Source organism: Strongylocentrotus purpuratus, unplaced genomic scaffold (genome assembly GCF_000002235.5).
Source record: "Strongylocentrotus purpuratus isolate Spur 01 unplaced genomic scaffold, Spur_5.0 spur5_scaffold_2, whole genome shotgun sequence".
NCBI lineage: Eukaryota > Metazoa > Echinodermata > Echinoidea > Camarodonta > Strongylocentrotidae > Strongylocentrotus > Strongylocentrotus purpuratus.
In genome coordinates, this window is record NW_022145605.1 from 28,115,299 (window position 1) to 28,136,773 (window position 21,475).

Consider the following 21,475-nt stretch of genomic DNA (forward strand, 5'->3'; position numbering starts at 1 on the left):
GAAAAACTACATTTTGAACTTCGCACTTTATTTGAAATATTGTTCAAACATATTGGTAAAAAATGATGAGTTAACATCTGAAAAGAAATTGGGGTGTGTTTATTCGTCCACAAATGTACTAGTCCTCACAAGAGGGACCAAGCATATTGACCGGTCAATATGACCGGTAACGGAGGTCAACAAAGTTTGCTCGCTCGCTAGCCCGCCATCTCTTGACAACATTCAGATAGTCGCTTGATGCTCACGCTTGCAACATGGCGCTAGTTTGTTCAAGTAAGTACGAATTTCTTATAATTTACTCAGTGTAATGATGACTTTCGAATTAAATTTAAAAGGGAACTTTATAATATGAATTTCTTGGCTTCTTACTATGATATTGTTGTTGATGAAGCCGTTTGAAACGAAAAACTTGACATGAAATGTGTCGAGTTCTATTTGGCGCCTGTTATTTTTAGTCCCATCTGTTGACTTTTGTGTTTGCTTTGACATGTTGGTCTCGAGTCTCTCAACTCTACTTGATCTTGTTGCATGTTGCTGCCACTTTAGGAAAATGCTTCAGCGCTTGTTCACAACTGTGACCATTTGGACCTGTGACTTCGGCGAGATATCTTCCACAATTGTTCAAATAACGCGTGATTTAATAGTCAATATCTTTCTTACCTGTTTGATGTTTTTGTGTCAATTTTCTTTTCTTTATTTGAGTTTTTTTCCTAAAAACAAAAACTTTGTTATACACTTTCTCACACTTGTCACAGGTGTCACAGCAAAATGCTGCACAATACAAGTGCATACTAATGGTGGATTTTGGGTGGGCGCGTGCGCCTGCGTGAAGACTGAAGTTAGCAACTGTAATCTCGGATCCTCATTAAATTTATGCAACGCAAGTAGATTTTCTAGGCTAGTCTAGTCTAATTCACATTATTATGAATTGATGATGATTATTTGGTTGTTAACTTCATGTCGGCATGCCAGCCGCCCGAAATTCATGCGCTGATCCTACAGTCGGTCTCTGAAGTGCACATGTGCCCATCTCAGGTGTATTTTCAGAGCTATTCTGTGAATGTGATGAGCGTATTGGTCTGGTACAGACGCAATTTCGAGCTTCCGGGAAAATATCACGAGTCTGAAAATAATGGGTTATTTGGCAAACTCGAAGCTGATGAAGTCGGCCTAAAGACTCTGCATTGTACTTGTAATATACAGTATACATTTATAAGGTTGAATTCCGATGCAGTAATACAACAGGTCATTTTGATATCTTTTGTTTTTCTCTTGCTTATCTTTAGTTTCCAATGAGTTGCCAGAGGTTCCTGTCGTGTCGCCAGCATCAGGGCGAGTCTTTGAGAAGCGGCTCATAGAGAAGTTCATCTCGGAGAATGGCAGTGATCCTGTCAATGGAGAACCTCTCTCTGAAGATCAGCTGATCGAGATCAAAGGTCAGTCCTAGTTTGTTTGATCGATTTCATTTCTGCGCTCAAAGAACAAATACAAGGTTATACATTTTACATAAGTATTACATACATAGCAAATCATGTCTAATAATATTATACAATAACCAAAATACAAAGCATACAAACAAGTATAACAGATATTTGTATATATTTTTCATTTAACTAAAGAGATAAATTTCAGAACGCAGGAGACCTCCATCGTGAGTGGTTAGGCTGGAAATAGATCGCTGCCTCGTGAAAAAAAAAAGATTTAGCAAGTGATGTCATCTCTCACCTCTGTCTAAGTAACACATGAAGCTGTATTTCGTTTCCTTTTTAGAATATGAGGAAAAGGGAGTTCTCGATATTAACTATTTTATATTTCTCGTAATGATGTCACATACAAACTTATTCAGTCTGTACTTCACAAGTTTCCTTCATGATATTTCATTTATTCATACCCTGCATGCTCATAATAAATTAATATGTGAAGATTTAAAACATCAAGTTATCAAGATTTAATTTGTTATTGTAACAGTGTTTTATGGTACCAAGGTCCAAATGCTCCTAGATTTCAGTTGAGTAGATTTAAAGGGATTGGGTATCTTTGCCTTAGATTCTAAACAAAATCCTGGATTTAGCTCATGCTGCAATCTTTATTATGAACCTTTAGGTCAGTTAGGAGTCCCATGACTTTTACAAGCCGATCGCATGTTTGATTATCAAGATATTTATGATTGAAATTTGGAATTCGAAATTTCAAAAAACGTTTTCCCAATGATTTGTATAACACTAGTCTATTTTGTTTTGCTACCTAATGTATTTTTTCTATGAAATTTTCAGTGTCTTGTTTATTTTCATCATCAATAAATTATTGATTGTATTTTCCTTTCTCACAGTGAATCCCTTGGTGAAGCCACGGCCACCGACGGCAACCAGCATCCCAGCGATCCTGAAGCTCCTCCAGGACGAGTGGGACGCCTGCATGCTGCACAGCTTCACGCTCCGTCAGCAGCTTCAGACGGCTCGTCAGGAGCTCTCTCACGCCCTCTATCAGCATGACGCAGCGTGCCGTGTCATCGCTAGGCTCACCAAAGAGGTCACTGCCGCTCGTGAAGGTATAGATTGATTTCATTTTCAATTCAATTCAAATATGGTTTTTATTATAGCACAAACATGGTTCATACAAATACAATGTTACATCAAAGACATCCATGGCTGGAATATTCATGTTTACATGTTAGGCACAATAGATAACACTTTTAAAGATATAAGTCAACAACTAGCAATATAAAAAATAGGGGTCCAGACAACTCGCCACAAAGACAACCCGCCCCAAGACGACCCGCCACAATACCCTGGACATCTCGCCACAATACCCTGGACAACTCGCCACAGGCGAGTTGTCCAGGGTGGGGTGCCTTTTCGGACAACTCGCCACACTTTTTTCCCCTCATGATTTTTAGATCTAAAACGATATGAAATTGTCATTTTTCATGATTTTCTATAAACACAGTCATTACAAAGAATAAAGCTGATTTCCCTTGCAACAATAATATACTTTTGACAAACCAAAGGGCGTACGATCGCCAGATCATTGGGATAACTTCTCGGTATATAGATAGAGGTCTATAACAGCTGCATTTTTCTGTCCCAGAAATTTTTTAATGGTAAGATACTGGAAGCACTGGCGTACTGATAGGGGGGGGGGGGGGGGGTGGGGTGGGCAGTTGACCCGCGAAATAAAATTGGAATGTGGTTTATTTCTAGATTTTCTGGGTTAGTTTCGTCAGAGGCGGCATTCTTTGTTGGGGGGGGGGGGGGACACTGCCCCTACTTTTCCAGGTTCCCCTAAAGTGCCCCCTTATCCTTTGTACATGTCCTTTTCCCTTCTGATAATTTTTAATGGTAGGAATTCATGGAAGGATAGGCCTACTGGAAGCACTGGCGTACTAATGGGAGAGGGGGCAGTTGACCCACGAAATAAAATTGAAATGTGGTTTATTTCTAGATTTTCTGGGTTAGTTTCGCACTTTTGCCCACAGTCACAGGCGGCATTCTTGGTTGGGGGGGGGGGGGGGGGAGGGGGGGGGGCACTGTGCCTCCACTTTTTCAGGTTCCCCTAAAGTGCCCCCTTATCATTTGTACATGTCCTTTTCCCTTCTGATAAGTGCCTACTTTTCTTTCTCAGATGTTTTAATTATAATGTTACTCATAATTACATAAAAGAACTTTTCTGTCTTTCTTCATTAGATTGTCCTTAATATTCATCATGTAATCATCACTGTGCCCCCACTTTTCCAGGTTCCCCTAAAGTGCCCCCTTATCCTTTGTACATGTCCTTTTCCCTTCTGATAATTTTTAATGGTAGGAATTCATGGAAGGATAGGCCTACTGGAAGCACTGGCGTACTAATGGGAGAGGGGGCAGTTGACCCGCGAAATAAAATTGAAATGTGGTTTATTTCTAGATTTTCTGGGTTAGTTTCGCACTTTTGCCCACAGTCACAGGCGGCATTCTTGGTTGGGGGGGGGGGGGCACTGTGCCTCCGCTTTTTCAGGTTCCCCTAAAGTGCCCCCTTATCATTTGTACATGTCCTTTTCCCTTCTGATAAGTGCCTACTTTTCTTTCTCAGATGTTTTAATTATAATGTTACTCATAATTACATAAAAGAACTTTTCTGTCTTTCTTCATTAGATTGTCCTTAATATTCATCATGTAATTTTTCAAATGGGACCTTATACTTTTTCCTTGCTTGCTCGAAAATCGATATTCAATCCATCACACCAAATTGCGGAGTACGTTGCTTAAACAATATGTTGTTCCACGTAAAGAAATTAACAAATATTGATGTCATTCGTGGTAGTGTATTCACAATCTTGACGAAGGCGTAGGCCTATAGACAAATATCTAAAAAGGGTTTTTATTATTGTTGATGTGTCCCTTTGTAGGTGCCCCTTTTTAAGAAATCCAGCAATTCTTGCAATCATAGGCGCCAGAAGTGGGGGCAGGGGACTCGCCCTCCTCCCAACGAAAAAGTGTGTGTGTGTGTGGGGGGGGGGGGGTCAAAACGAATTTCCACTCCCCCCCCCCCCTAAAAAAAGAATCAGCAGTATTATTGATTACTATTTAGTAACCAAAAAGATCTAGATCTAGAAATCATGAGGGGAAAAAAGTGTGGCGAGTTGTCCGAAAAGGCACCCCACCCTGGACAACTCGCCTGTGGCGAGTTGTCCAGGTTATTGTGGCGAGATGTCCAGGGTATTGTGGCGGGTTGTCTTGGGGCGGGTTGTCTTTGTGGCGAGTTGTCTGGTAATAAAAAAATAGGACTTAGATTCTGTAACTTAGATTTCCCACCTCTCTGCAGTTCAATTTTGGTCATTTTGTGATGGTAACCTAAATGTAAGCATACATGTGCTGGATTCCTTGCCTCTTTGTTGAACTATTGTCATTCTTTTCACTGATTTATACCATATTATATCAAAGATATACATATTGTGGAATAATATGCAGGAATGATGAACAGTGTAGCTGTACTTAGCTTTGAAAAAGCTGTGGTAAGATCACATTAGGATACATGTAGGTCTTTAAAAAATATCACTGCTAGAAAATCTTAATTTTACAATAACAATTCCATGAAAGCTCATGTGAGCTGCATCCATGGTCTCATTTTAACTTGGTGAGTCAGTTGGTTGGTTGTATCTGAGATAAATTTACAAAAAGAGCAGGGCATTGTCATAGAGTGGTATTCCCGAAATCGGATAAACTTTAGTCCATGGTTTAATCCACTGACTAAGTATGGAATGCCAAGTGTCCATATGAATATGCTTTTGAATGATTTAATCTGTCACTTAATCAAAATAAAATGTAATAACATAATTAATAAACAACAATATATCTATGTTATAAATATGTTATCATGATAACTTAGTGACAGATTAAGTTATTCAAAAATATATTCTTATGGACACTTGGCATTCCATACTTAGTCGTGGATTAAACCATGGACTAAAGTTAGTCCGCTTTTGAGAATACCACCCAAAGTCTTAAAGGATGTGATCAAAGTGTATTGCTGATGTTGTTGTCGTCATCTTTTTAAGAAATATATATATCGTTGAACAACATCCATGTTCATCCTTTTACACCTTATGATTACAGCCTTGGCTACACTGAAGCCCCAAGCAGCACCAGGCATGTGATCAAAGTGTATTGCTGATGTTGTTGTCGTCATCTTTTTAAGAAATATATATATCGTTGAACAACATCCATGTTCATCCTTTTACACCTTATGATTACAGCCTTGGCTACACTGAAGCCCCAAGCAGCACCAGGCATGTGATCAAAGTGTATTGCTGATGTTGTTGTCGTCATCTTTTTAAGAAATATATATATCGTTGAACAACATCCATGTTCATCCTTTTACACCTTATGATTACAGCCTTGGCTACACTGAAGCCCCAAGCAGCACCAGGCATGTGATCAAAGTGTATTGCTGATGTTGTTGTCGTCATCTTTTTAAGAAATATATATATCGTTGAACAACATCCATGTTCATCCTTTTACACCTTATGATTACAGCCTTGGCTACACTGAAGCCCCAAGCAGCACCAGGCATGTGATCAAAGTGTATTGCTGATGTTGTTGTCATCATCTTTTTAAGAAATATATATATCGTTGAACAACATCCATGTTCATCCTTTTACACCTTATGATTACAGCCTTGGCTACACTGAAGCCCCAAGCAGCACCAGGCATGTGATCAAAGTGTATTGCTGATGTTGTTGTCGTCATCTTTTTAAGGAATATATACATCGTTGAACAACATCCATGTTCATCCTTTTACACCTTATGATTACAGCCTTGGCTACACTGAAGCCCCAAGCAGCACCAGGCATGTGATCAAAGTGTATTGCTGATGTTGTTGTCATCATCTTTTTAAGAAATATATATATCGTTGAACAACATCCATGTTCATCCTTTTACACCTTATGATTACAGCCTTGGCTACACTGAAGCCCCAAGCAGCACCAGGCATGTGATCAAAGTGTATTGCTGATGTTGTTGTCGTCATCTTTTTAAGAAATATATATATCGTTGAACAACATCCATGTTCATCCTTTTACACCTTATGATTACAGCCTTGGCTACACTGAAGCCCCAAGCAGCACCAGGCATGTGATCAAAGTGTATTGCTGATGTTGTTGTCGTCATCTTTTTAAGAAATATATATATCGTTGAACAACATCCATGTTCATCCTTTTACACCTTATGATTACAGCCTTGGCTACACTGAAGCCCCAAGCAGCACCAGGCATGTGATCAAAGTGTATTGCTGATGTTGTTGTCGTCATCTTTTTAAGAAATATATATATCGTTGAACAACATCCATGTTCATCCTTTTACACCTTATGATTACAGCCTTGGCTACACTGAAGCCCCAAGCAGCACCAGGCATGTGATCAAAGTGTATTGCTGATGTTGTTGTCGTCATCTTTTTAAGAAATATATATATCGTTGAACAACATCCATGTTCATCCTTTTACACCTTATGATTACAGCCTTGGCTACACTGAAGCCCCAAGCAGCACCAGGCATGTGATCAAAGTGTATTGCTGATGTTGTTGTCGTCATCTTTTTAAGAAATATATATATCGTTGAACAACATCCATGTTCATCCTTTTACACCTTATGATTACAGCCTTGGCTACACTGAAGCCCCAAGCAGCACCAGGCATGTGATCAAAGTGTATTGCTGATGTTGTTGTCGTCATCTTTTTAAGAAATATATATATCGTTGAACAACATCCATGTTCATCCTTTTACACCTTATGATTACAGCCTTGGCTACACTGAAGCCCCAAGCAGCACCAGGCATGTGATCAAAGTGTATTGCTGATGTTGTTGTCGTCATCTTTTTAAGAAATATATATATCGTTGAACAACATCCATGTTCATCCTTTTACACCTTATGATTACAGCCTTGGCTACACTGAAGCCCCAAGCAGCACCAGGCATCGCGCCCGGTGCAGCTATGCCTGCTGCTGTGGCTGTCCAACCCAGCTCCGTACCAGAGCCAATGGAGGCTGCTGAAGCCGGTCCTATGGGCATGACTGAGGATATCATACAGAAGGTATAAATGTCTCTCTAAGTATCTTTTCCTGGTTGGGAGGTTGATTGCAACATCTCTCCACTTCACTCTATCTTCTGCCATTCTGGTGCACTCTTGAAGTTTTAGTCCACTCCAGTTCCTGACATTCTCTGCCCAGTTGATTCTGGGTCTTCCTCTTGGTCTAGTTCCTTCCACTCTTCCCTCCAATACATCCTTTAAAGGCACACTGTCCTACTTGTAGCTACTTGCTCCCTCTATATAGAAAACTTCCCCAATCGTTGCCTGTTGGTCCCCCATGATCCTCTTTTTCTTATGTTAAATGAGAGCTGAGTTAATGAGATAGCCACCTGTCACAGTGACCTCGCTGGCTCGCTGGATGGTCTAATCCCTTCTAGCTGAAGTAGTAAAGCCTGCCTTTGAGAGAATTTGGTGCCTTTTAACATGACCAAAGTATTTGATTTTTCTCTCCTTAACTAATCCTACAGGAGGTATAACAAGTCCTAGAGGTTGCCTATTTTTATACCCCATTGCTTGGTCAAAGTTATAGGGTTGCTAGATCTGATATGTCTACCCCATTCTTTCAGTGAATATCCAGAAGTTTAAAATCCTGTTATATGAGTAGTAGGCTTGTATCTGTGATGTGCTATAAAGTATTATTAATATTTTGTCATGTAAATCCACTGCAAACAAGAAACTGTGTTTCCTACTAGTTTTTCTTATTGGTCAAAATCATGGGGTGTCTAGATCAAAAATGGCCCCATGTGCTCTTTCTGTGATTACGCAGAGTTTAAAACTGATCAGAAATTTGAATATTCATCCTGTAATGCTTTACTGAGTGGATGGTAATTGCAATAATGTGTCACCTGTATCATTAGGAACAAGATTTCCTTTTGATTCATTGAAAGATGAAAAAGGACATTTCTGCACTATAATATTTTGGATACTAATATCAGTACAATTGATGTATCAATGGAGTGGAAAATAATAGATGATTTAGATTTCTTTGTTTCTTAAACCATGGCAAATATTTGTGACCTCTCCATTTTTATGCCTCCGTTACGAAGTAGCCGGAGGCATTATGTTTTCGGGTTGTCCGTCCGTCCGTCCGTCCGTCCGTCCGTACGTCCCGTTCTCGTGATCGCGTTATCTGAAGAACCGATTGATGGATTCCTGCCAAACTTTGGTCATGTATGTATCTTGCAGAGCCAATGAACTGATTAGATTTTGGGGTCACGAGGTCAAGGTCAAAGGTCACAGGGCTCATTATGTATGCAAAAACAGCTCGTGATCGCGTTATCTCAAGAACCGATTGATGGATTCCTGCCAAACTTAGATCATGTATGTTACTTGCAGAGCCGATGAACTGATTAGATTTTGGGGTCATGAGGTCAAGGTCAAAGGTCATGCAGCTTATTATGTATGCAAAAATAGCTTGTGATCGCATTATCATTAGAACAGATTGATGGATTCCTGCCAAACTTAGATCATGTATGTATCTTGCAGAGCCAATGAACTGAGTAGATTCTTGGGTCATGAGGTCAAAGGTCATGGGCTCATTATGTATGCAAAAATAGCTTGTGAACGCATTCTCATTAGAGCTGACAGATGGACTACTATTTAACTCAGGACATCTTGCACAGCCAATGAACTGAGTAGATTGTGGGGTCACGAGGTCAAAGGTCACAGGGCTCATTATGTATGTAAAAACAGCTCGTGATCGCGTTATCTGAAGAACCGATAGATGGATTCCTGCCAAACTTTGGTCATGTGTGTATCTTGCAGAGCCAATGCACTGATTAGATTTTGGGGTCACGAGGTCAAAGGTCACAGGGCTCATTATGTATGCAAAAATAGCTTGTGAACGCATTCTCATTAGAGCTGACAGATGGACTACTATTTAACTCAGGACATCTTGCACAGCCAATGAACTGAGTAGATTTTAGGGTCATGAGGTCAAAGATCAAAGGGTCATATATGTATATTAGAAATTGCTTGTAATCACGATATTCTGAGAACCTGTTAATGGATTATAATTGAACTTGAATTTGAAAAATTTGTTCCTGTTTTGGTTTGTAAAATTGCTCTATGACGGAGGCATCATTTTCGACTGCGCGCAGTCGAAGTTCCATCTAGTTTGAAATGGTGTTATCAGATTGCAGACTCCATCATATAAATACCTTATTTTACTGCTTTCAGTTTTACTGCTCTCACTAGATTTACAATGCCTCAGACATTTCTATGCTTTTTAATCTGTGCCGTTTGAAATATGATTACATTTCCTAAAATCAGATTTATTATTGTTGTGTCAGTTATTCCTTATCAACCCACTTACAAGAGTTCATGGTTGTGTCGATGTACTCAGAGCCTGGCATAAGAATCATTGCATTGCATATTTTGTGCATCTTGCTAGATTACTGAAATAAAACTCGGGATATACCTAATACTTTAATATATTGAGGCTTGTTTAACCTGTGCCCCTTTAAAGCACCACTGCACTACTTATAGCTACTTGCGCCCTCTATAAAGCAAACAATGCCTAACCGGTGACCATTAGTCCCCCATTATCCTCTTTTTCTTATGTAAATTGAGAGCTGATTTGATGAGATAACCACATGTCAGTGACCATGCAGGGAGGTCTAATCCCTCCCGGCCAAACTAGTGCGGTGGGGCTTTAAATATGATTTTATTCCCTCAAGTCCTATATGGGTTTAGTTGCATTATTGTCTTAACAGTTGCAAGAGCTTGCCAATGTGAGTAGAAGAAGTATTTCAATTTTTATGCCTCCGCCACCGAAGGTGGTGCCGGAGGCATCATGTTTTCGGGTTGTCCGTCCGTACGTCCGTCCGTACGTCCGTACGTCCGTCCGTACGTCCGTCCGTCCGTACGTCCGTCCGTCCGTCCCATTTGACCGTTATCACAATATCTCAAGAACCATTTAAGATTTAAACTTAAGACTCGGGAATAGTATTTATCACCATAGGAAGACGATCTGATTAGATTTTGGAGTACGTAGGTCAAAGGTCACAGGTCACAGAGGTCAACTTATGAAATTCCTTGTATTGAGTTTGTTAGCGCGATATCTCAAGAACCATTTGAGATTTAAACTTCAAACTTAAGGATAGTATGTATCACCATAGGAAGACGATCTGATTAGATTTTGGAGCACGTATGTCAAAGGTCAAGGGTCACAGAGGTCAACTTATGAAATTCCATACATTGAGATTGTTATCATGATATCTCAAGAACCACTGGAGATTTAAACTTCAAACTTAGTGATAGTGTGTATCACTATAGGAAAACAATCTGATTACATTTTGGGTCACGAGGTCAAAGGTCAAAGGTCACAGGGCTCATTATGTATGCAAAAACAGCTTGTAATCGCGTTATCTGAACAACCTATTGATGGATTCCTGCCAAACTTTGGTCATGTATGTATCTTGCAGAGCTGATGAACTGATTAGATTTTGGGGTCACGAGGTCAAAGGTCACAGGGCTCATTATGTATGCAAAAACAGCTTGTGATCGCGTTATCTGAAGAACCGATTGATGGATTCCTGCCAAACTTTGGTCATGTATGTATCTTGCAAAGCCAATGAACTGATTAGATTTTGGGGTCACGAGGTCAAAGGTCACGGCGCACATTGTGTATGCAAAAACAGCTCGTGATCGCCTTATCTCAAGAACCGATTGATGGATTCCTGCCAAACTTAGGTCATGTATGTTACTTGCAGAGCTGATGAACTTATTAGATTTTGGGGTCATGAGGTAAAGGTCAAGGTCATGCGGCTCATTATGTATGCAAAAATAGCTTGTGATCGTATTATCATTAGAACAGATTGATGGATTCCTGCCAAACTTAGATCATTTATGTATCTTGCAGAGCCAATGAATGGTTCATAAGATCAAAGGTCATGGGCTCATTATGTATGCAAAAATAGCTTGTGGACGCATTCTCATTAGAACTGACAGATGGATTACTATTTAACTCAGGAAATCTTGCAGAGCCAATGAACTGAGTAGATTTTAGGGTCATGAGGTCAAAGATCAAAGGGTCATATATGTTTATGAGAAATTGCTTGTAATCACGATATTCTGAGAACATGTTAATGGATTACAATTGAACTTGAATTTGAAAAATTTCTTCTGTTTCGGTTTGTAAAATTGCTCTATGACGGAGGCATCATTTTCGACTGCGCGCAGTCGAATTCCATCTAGTTTAGTAATATCATTCTCCTGGATGTTTGAATTTCCTCACTTACAGTTGCAAGAGCGTGCCAACGTGCTCACTGCCGAGCGTAAGAAGCGTGGTAAGAAGGTTCCAGATGAACTGGCTCCATCTGAAGATATCAGGAACTACAGACCAAGAGCTTCTCATCCAGTAAGTTATATCTCATTCTTAAAATAGATAACCATATCGAGGGTTCAGTGACACAAAGACGTAACTCCATATTTTGCCAAAATGAGTATTTGATACCATAATGTTCAGAAAAATGTGGGCTTTCCAGGAAACACAAAGACTTAACTCCACCCAGCACCTCATTGAAAGTCAATAGCTAGTGAAACATTGACTTAACTCCTTAAGGCCCAAGTGCTCAGTGACACATAAACCACTTTTTCTCAAAATGGCCAAAATGGAGTTACGTCTTTGTGTCACTAACCCCTCGATATGTTCAATATTACTGTTATGAAATGTCACTTGCAGATCTACTGACGGAAATTGTTCATCCTATTTTCTTTTTACTCTTCCATTACATTCATAAGGTATTAAATGATATCTTTAATTTTTAAATGTCTAGATTTAAAAAATCTGCATATTGAAATGGTTAATCATGCATTATACATCCACCCTTTATATCATCCTACAGAGAAGATCCTTTAACAAAAACTCTTTTTGTTTACTAGGAATCTTCCTTTTTGGAGTATTTGATAATATATTCAAAAGTAGATGTTAAAAATAAGTTCTAAGGATTGGTAAATAAAGTCACATTTTTGTAGTAACAAAATGTGCTTTCAAGAAGTACCATAGATCTGTGTTTACATTCAGGCATATTTTACTCTGTTAAATATTTTTAGTAAGTGACCAGATTTTAGTTTGATAATAATAATGATTCTATATTTATATTGCTCACAACTCTGCCGACATAATGACACCCTTGGTGCATAGATCAACAAATGTGTTTAAATTTTGAGCTTCAAATATTATTTCTACAAAACAATATTGTAGCTTAAATATACTCAATGGGAGTGTGTATGTGTGTATCAATTATTGATGCATAGTAATCCTGTACTTCTCATTTGTACATAGGGTCTGCACAGTGCCAGTATTCCTGGTATTTTGGCGCTTGATTTACAGGCATCTGATACATCCAAGGTTCTCACAGGTAAGTGATGACGATGATGAAGACTAACGGTGAAGGCTAGTTACAAAACTGATCGCAAGTGTCTTTCCCAGTTTAAGACCCCTCTTTTTTTTTAAATGTCAATCATTTCATCAAATTTTGTCTTATGGAGTGTACAAATCTGAAATATTTTTTCTTATTTACTTTTGGGGGGTGTTACGTAAAGATCCTAAGTCCAACTTAACTCTACGTTGGACTTGACATTACGGAGAGCCATTTGTAGCCTTTAAATAAAATATATACATACACTATGCTCTACGATGATAGATTGTGTTGACTACCGATTTCAAACCATTTTGTTTCCTTGTAGGAGGAGCTGACAGAAATGCTGTGGTGTTCAACAAGGATACGGAGCAAGTGACGGCCATCTTGAAAGGTCACACAAAGAAGGTCAACAATGTCATCTACCATCCTACAGAGGTACGATTTTAATGAAAAAGACATTAAGAGAAAGTTGAGTTCTTGGGAGAGGTGACAAATAATTTGTGAGCGTTATCATTGTAATTATGCAAGTGTGGAACAACATCAGAGGAAAAATGATCCCTGAAAAGCATGGCTCTTCAAATGCCTCCACATTCTAAATATAACAACAGCTTAAAAATGAGGCCTGATTTTTATGCCACATGTTTGTACATCATTCTGTGTACAGGTGCTTGTTACTTTTACCAAGACTGGGCCAAATTTCTTACTATTTTGATGACTCCAGAACCTTGCAGTACACACCAATACCTACATGCTACATCATCAACTTTTTCTTTCACAATGCAATTGCATGACCAGAACTCAACTTTCTCTTTAAACATCAAGAAACAGTTTGGTTTAAACTCAACTTTCTTTTTAAACATCAAGAAACAGTTTGGTTTAAACTCAAAACTCTCACAAAAGAATGTGCTTCTCGTCTCTCCCCTTCCTCTCATATGACAGAGTTTGCTCTTCTTTTTGTGAGTCCTGTGATCATAAAAATTAGCTAATTAGAATTAGATCCTCTTTATCTGTACTTTCTGTGGGCTAGCTACAGCACCATACGTTTGCATATATGTTGTATTTCGGTAGAGAGAAAACAAATCTTGTAGCCTAGCTTGTGTGACATATTATTAAATATGATTGATAAGTCTGTTAGTTTTATGATTCAATATAATTCATAGACTGCATGGTTTTAGGAAAATAGTTGGATATGAATACTTTTTCTTTTAAAATGGAATCTAAAGCCTATCTGCACTAGTTAAGCCAGGAGGGATTAGACCTCCCTGCATATCTAATCAAATCAGCTCTCAAGTTACATAAAAAGGAGGGGATCATGGAGAACCAACGGGTAACGGCTTAGGCATTGTTTGCTATATAGAGGGCACAAGTAGTGCAGTCCCGCTTAAAACTTGGTTTTCTTCAAGTTCATATATTTTCAACCAATCCATTTTTCTTCTCCTTGCAGGATGTGGTGTTCACTTCTTCGCCGGACGCAACCATCCGTATCTGGCTCACCCAGAATGGCTCATGCTCCCAGGTGGTACGTGCTCACGATGCCGCTGTAACCGGTCTCAGCCTCCACGCCACCGGAGACTTCCTCCTCAGCTGCTCCGAGGATCGTCACTGGGCCTTCTCTGACATAACGACGGGACGCGTCCTCACCAAAGTCTCTGATGATTCTGTCGGCCATGGTAAGATGGGGATTAAATTGCTGGGAATATTGCCTTTTTTTTTAAAGGGATTGGGTAACTTTGCCTCTGATTCTCTTAAAAACAAAATCCTGGTATTAGCTCATGCTGCAATCATAATTATAAACCTTTAGGTCAGAAATGAATCCCATGACTTTAACAAGCCAATCGCGTGTTTGATTATCAAGGATATTTATGTTTGGAATTCGAAATTTCAAAAACTGTTCTCCCAACTTTTTTTTTTACAACACTTCTGTCTATTGGGGAAAATGAGTATGGTAAAAACCAGTCACTCAAAGATTTTTACTTTTTTGAAGCACTTCATGATCAGTTTGAAGTGCGAATTGTTTTAGGGCTTTAATATTACACTATATCACAGACACTGATAACACGTAGTTGCCTTGCATCTCAGATTTAGAATTGTTAAACAATGCCTTTAAGGTTTAGTCCTATGTGACTTGGGATAATAACCAAACATATGAATAAAGAGAATAAACATTTTAAAAGGTATTTAACAATTTTAAACTGCTTATTGAAAAATTAAACCAAAAGGGAACGGGGAGTAAGATTACAGGAATGGTGAAGTGGGATTTAATTCCTTGACAAATATATTTGTAGTTATGATGATATTATAATTTTCAGGGATAATCGTTATGTAATCCGTCGTACAAACAAAATTTCTATTTTTCTTGGTGAATATAGCAATTTTGATAATTTTTCTTTTACCGGTAATTCATCAGAGTTATGTAGTTAGGGCTTGGGTTGTGATAGAGTTTTTGAGAATATTTTAGAGTTGGGGATACGGTAACAGTGAGTGATTGGGTCATAAGTCTAGTGCTGAATCCAGAATTCAAGTTAGAAATTCAGGGGAATGTTTCACATAGACTAAGATTGGCTTTAAGTTGAACTTAACTATGGCAGGCCGTCATGCCACTGTTTGCCGAGTCCTTTGCTCTCACCGTAATGATCTTTAGATAATATTTTTTACTTCAATAACGAATTATCAAAATATGTAAATTCTGTAGATTTGTGACCATGATTTGTACGTCCCTTGAGAAACCAATGGCGAAAGCAAACGATGGCATGAACAGTCTGCCATAGTTAAGTCCAACTTAAAGTCCATCTTAGTCTTTGTAAAACATAGCCCTGTTTGTGTTAGAAATTAACTGCAGAGCAATTCTCCCAAACGCATTTGTCGTACAATCATAGAGTTATGTTGATGTGGACTGTACTCTGTTCATCTTCCAGCTCTGACCTGTGCCCAGTTCCATCCTGACGGTCTCATCTTTGGTACTGGAACCGCCGACAGCGTCATCAAGATCTGGGATCTCAAGGAGTGCACCAACGTTGCCAATTTCCCCGGCCATTCCGGTCCCGTCACCGCTCTGGCCTTCTCCGAGAACGGTTACTACCTGGCCACGGCAGCCGACGATGCAATCGTGAAACTCTGGGATTTGCGTAAGCTGAAGAACTTCAAGAACATCACCCTGGACGACAACTACGAGGTTGGTGTTCTCGATTGGTCTGTTTGAACTGTTTGTCTAAAGCTGTGGGAAGAGCCTTTCCAGCTTGCAAGACATATTGGCCCAAATTCACAAAGGAGGTTGAGCTTAAACCGTCATTTCCATAACCCATGGTTTGAAAGAAGGTGCAAAATAGGCGTACCTTGCCTTGTACGCGCCTAATATTGGACATCTTGATTGTTTTGCGCTTATTTTGCGCTTATTTTAGACCATGGGTTATGTAAATGAGGTTTTAAACCATGGGTTGAATTTAAACCTCCTTTGTGAATTCGGGCCGATCAATGCAAACCTTTATGAATATTCATGTGCAGTAACAGTTTATTTAAACTTCTTGATTATTCCTTAAATTGTATACCTATTTTCTGTTTGATAGATAGAGAGAAATGCATGGATGCATTTTTTTGAAAATATGTTCTATAATTTCAGAGAAACTTAGTTGGATTTTTAATAGAAGTTTGAATTCTGGTAAAGGTGAACCAAAAAAGTTAGCAGTTTTCTTGTTATTCTTATTTAGAAGGATTTCATAATAGTTTTGAAACATTATAAGGATTTCTGTTGAACCGCTCCCCATATTCCAAAGATGAATAGAATAATTCGAGTTATTTGAGACTTTGGACCAATTATTTTTAAAATATTTATTTATTGCAATTGTATACAAGTTTGATTATTGTTGTGTGTGTTGTTGTCAGTCTAGTGTTGGTCCCCTCTGTGTGGCTTAGTATGATCATATGTTATTTCATTTGACCCGGCATTTTGAAGGGGAAGGTTTATAGCATCATGTACGTGTGAGGCTTGACAATGAAAATCATCAATCATTTGGAGTGGTTTGTGGTTTGATCTCGTCTTTCCATGTCAAGTTGATACACATCCTTCCATGTACATGTCGAGTGCTGTCCCGTTTGGAAACCGGTCAATCTTACTGGTACTGCCTTTGATGTGGGCTAAATGTTAGTTTGCTGCGATTTACATTGAAATTATTTTTAAATGATATTAGAAACTTTTAGATACTACCGGAAACTGTTTTTGTTCAGTCTATGTAAATGATGGATATTTAATTTTACTTATCCATTGTTTTGGTGGACACCACAATTTCACCAGAGTGAACCCAATGCTTTCCCCCTTGTCTTATTGGAATAATTCGGCCCAAAACTCTCTTTTGATTTTTCCCTCTTGATTGGTTGGTTTATGAAAATTAATAAGTGTATCGGTGCATTCAGTTCAGAATCAATAATCGGCATTATATACAAGACAAATACTCTTCCAAAAAGGGTGCTACAGACTACTCTTTTTCAAACAAGGTTTGGATGGAAATTTAAGGGTTGAAGTGCACTTGGTCCCTGTCGATACATGTATCTCAATTTTTTACATTTTATATTTCTCTTCCATCTTAAGATCAAATCATTGACCTTCGACCAGAGCGGTTCGTACCTAGCCGTAGCAGGCACTGATCTACGAGTGTTCCTCTGCAAACAGTGGCAGGAGCTGGCTGTCTTTACAGGTATGTATGACACAATGGCTTCAAACTAAAATGAAGCCTGGGTTTTTTTTTTTTTTGTTTTTTTGGTGGGGGGGGGGGGGGGGATGGTCTGCAGGGACTTTAAACAGTTCCATAAAGCCATCAGCCTAGCCTAACTTGGCCTGTGTGAAAAGCAGCTATAGAATTTATCCTGTTGAGTACAGTCTCCATTGTCTACCATGTCCCATCCATTTATTTTTGTGTAGTATATCATTCTGATAATGCGCATTATGACCATGCCCCATCCACTCCTTTTTGGGTTATATATCATATCAACCTAAGCATTATAATCATGTGCCATCCATTAATTTGTGTGTTATTACTCATTATAATTGACAATGGTTTGTCAATAGAGCCTGTATTTTCTAAAGAAGACTGACTTATGACTAGGTTAAACCTTGGCTTAATATGGACAAATTAGTCAGCTGCAGATTGTTCACATTATATCTTGCTATAGGTGGAAGTAATGCTGTCATAAGTATGTTATCCTGATGTAGTATGTATCAGTATGATGAGAATTATAACCATGCCCCATCCACTCATTTTTCAGTTGAATATCATATCAACATAACCATTATAACCATGTCCCATCCATTTATTTTTGTGTTATATATCATACCGATATAAGCGTTATAACCATGTCCCATCCATTCATATTTGTGTTATACATTTCTATAACCATGTCCGAACCCATCCATTTTTGTGTTGTAGATCACACCAGCATGACGACTGGAGTACGTTTTGGACAGCACTCATCATTCTTGGCATCCTCCAGCATGGATAGAAGTCTCAAGTTCTACAACCTATAAGCTAGATTCACACACACCACATTAAACACTCCGACGGGATGTACTGGTATCTGTTACTACACAGTAAAACACAATTTTCTTGCAGGATTATTTTGTTGTAAGAACAGTCCCCACTTTTGAAATCTAGTGTTCTATATGAAGTTTAATGTGAAGCATCCATCAATCCACCAAGCTAATACGTTTTTTCTGGTACTCAATACAGATGCATATTTTGCTTGGAATATGTTACTCATTGTAATTGAATAGAAGAGGATTTTGAAAAAGAGATTCGTTGTAACATATCCTATTTTTATTACAACTAAACTCTTGTTTCAATGTAAGAAATCAGACAAGCGTTAAAAAAAAGGAAGCAAAGTTTTTTTGTAATTGAATGTATTAGGGGGCTCTTATTTCTTTCATGCTATTATCAGTTCAGTAAATATTTCTTGAGGCTACTTGGTAGAAACTGCTGCTTTTTTCAATTAAAAGTTGGAAAAGTTTCCAAATTTGTGCCGTGTATCATTTATGAAAGCTGGCCAACATATAGCCAACGTTATATAATGTGATATGCGCTATACAAGAACTGAATGTTATTATTATCATAGCTGGTCTCATTCAAGTCAAGTTATTACACATTGTTTTTTAAAATCAAATGGCTTAGCTACATTTTATTACAAAAACAGAGACTTTTTTGTGTTTTGTACAAATTGTACCTCATGTTCAATTTGTTTCTTTGGGAGATCACCTGCATCCTTTAAAAAATTCTTTGAATCTCCCTAGTGTGTAGAAAACACTGTTCACACGTGTAACACATGTGAACAGTGCATAAAGATGAGTATATTCCCTGCTTCATACTACAGTCTGCATATATTACATAGGCTATTTCTAGGTAAAGCAAATATGGGGATATATGCTGTCATCAGCAACAACATCTTCTGCACAGGTATGTTTGTGAACGGATCAAATACAATCTGCATACCATCAGCAAACATTTTATATGCTCGCTAGAAACTGTACGTTGCCAATTTGCTTGTGATTGAATGAGGTCACCTGAGTATCTTTCTTCGTTATAGGCAACTATGAAATAAAATTGTGTATCTGTAAATATGAATTCAATCAGCTTTGGGTTTTTGTTTTTTTCAAGCCTTTTTCTAATCAATGTAGTTGATTGCCAATAATGTTGTACTACCTTGTATAATTAGCTTAGACATTTTTCTTTACTCGATAATTGTAAAATTATTTTTATATGATTGTAGTACTTGTGTATTCTCATTCCAGCGCTAAAGTCATCTAAGATAATTGATTGAATTGCTCGGAGGAGAGAGCTGTATGTTTGTATAATTAGTGATGAACAAACTGTTCTTGTATTTCATCATCAAAATTTGAAATTTAAATTACATGGATACACCATGAAAAATGAGTGTTAACCATGTTGTGTACCATTTTTTATGAAGTTGTTTAAACTTTCAAGATTATTGAAGATTATAGCGTTTGTATAGATCAGAACGATTCACTCTTTTCTGCTGTGGGATTAAAAGGGCTGTGCCTATCTTCGTGATGACAAAATGACAACCAAAATGTCATGTCAAGATTCATATATTGCTTTATCTTCTGTGGATATGCTGGACGTTCATTCTTTTATTTGAATTAGTTCAGTCAGATATTGAACACATTTCAAATGTTGATTGAAGCCGATGCGTGTATCTATTTTTCTTTTTGTGTTAAGATTTTTGTTTCTGTTCTGTTTGTAGAATGAAAAAAGTCTTGTGTTTAAGAAATAATCATCACACAAGTCCACTGCTCATACAGCTCCACGACACGTGCTGCAGAACAGATTTTGTGTAATCCATGTTTCTGTTTTGGGGTAATCAGTTACAAGAAAGGCAGAGAATCTGTACATGCATGTGCCAGTGATTTATGCTCTACTACAAAATACATATAATGATGCAGAGCACATTTTACATAATTTCACTTTAAATTATCATAGTTTGTGTAAAGACTTTGTACCAGAGTTGTTGGTTTCTGTTAATTAAAAGTCTCAGACAACATACATAAAGGGGGGGGGGGGCTGAAAATATAAATTTTGATAGATTGTTGTGAAGGTGTACCGCTGACCTGAAGAAAATGCTGTGTAAATAAATTTTTGGATCCTAGTATTAATAAAGTGCATTTTCATTGACTTGCATCATTCAAACTCCACTTTCCTAAGTTGTTTGTTTCTGTTGATTTATATTCTTAGATAATACAGCTAACATGATAGGCAGCAATTAAAGGTAACATTGGAAATTGAAAGAAATTAAGCTTTTCATTTTAGTGGAAATGATTGCAATTCACTACATGCTCCCACATGTATCATTTTCTGCAGCTGGTTGATGAGTGCCTTTCGGAGTTTCAGATATTTTAATTTGTTAATTGGGCTGATGAATAGTAGTGTATCCTATGATTTAAAGCCCCTCTACAGTGTTAGGAGCTCCTAATTCGCCAAATATTTGGTGGCAAAATTTCTCTTAAATTGTATCATAATGTGAAAGAGGATGTCATATAAGACGCACTTCTGCAAAGATCCCCCCCCCCCCCCTCCAAAAAAAAAAGTGTGTTTGAAGACGAAAATTTATAAAAGAATACATAATTTGGGTTTTCTGTTGTACGCAGAAAACCTAATTTTGTATTCTTTCATCAATATTAGACTTCAAACACATTTGTTTTGAAAATCCTTGCAGAAGTGCGTCTTAATTAAATGACATCCTCTTTCACATTAGGATACATCTTATGTGAAATTTTGCCATCAAATTTGAGCAAAATCAAGCAAAATAATGAACAATGAGGCAATAAAGAGAATTTTTTGCATTTAAAAAATTTGCCTGTCTGTAAAGATGCACAGGGAGAAATATCATTCACTGTTTTCAGAGTTAAATCTTTGATAATATGATTGAGTTTTGAATTTTCTAACCGTGTATTTGCATGTTAAATGGTACCTATGTATGTTTTAGATAAATAATTATATATTTCATAATGGCTATTTCCAGAGAAGGTAAATTTCAAACTAATATCACGTGTC

At 38.0% G+C, this 21,475-nt stretch overlaps 1 protein-coding gene across 1 annotated transcript; it reads left to right on the top strand.

The window, feature by feature from the left end:
• Positions 1-203: 203 nt before the first annotated feature.
• Positions 204-20,616, top strand: LOC115918835 (pre-mRNA-processing factor 19-like). Its single transcript, XM_030992157.1, has 11 exons — positions 204-273; positions 1,287-1,436; positions 2,330-2,548; positions 7,409-7,560; positions 11,801-11,917; positions 12,845-12,920; positions 13,249-13,358; positions 14,368-14,593; positions 15,839-16,095; positions 17,506-17,611; positions 18,341-20,616. Exons 1-11 carry the CDS (start codon positions 255-257, stop codon positions 18,436-18,438), a joined length of 1,530 nt encoding a protein of 509 aa, XP_030848017.1. The 5' UTR covers positions 204-254; the 3' UTR covers positions 18,439-20,616.
• The last annotated feature ends 859 nt before the right edge of the window (positions 20,617-21,475 follow it).

Bases quoted from the DNA above. Each gene is read 5' to 3' on its own strand.
- LOC115918835 (XM_030992157.1), top strand. The intron at 2,549-7,408 runs GTATAGATTGAT...TTATGATTACAG, and splicing joins GGTCACTGCCGCTCGTGAAG to CCTTGGCTACACTGAAGCCC. The intron at 7,561-11,800 runs GTATAAATGTCT...CCTCACTTACAG, and splicing joins CTGAGGATATCATACAGAAG to TTGCAAGAGCGTGCCAACGT.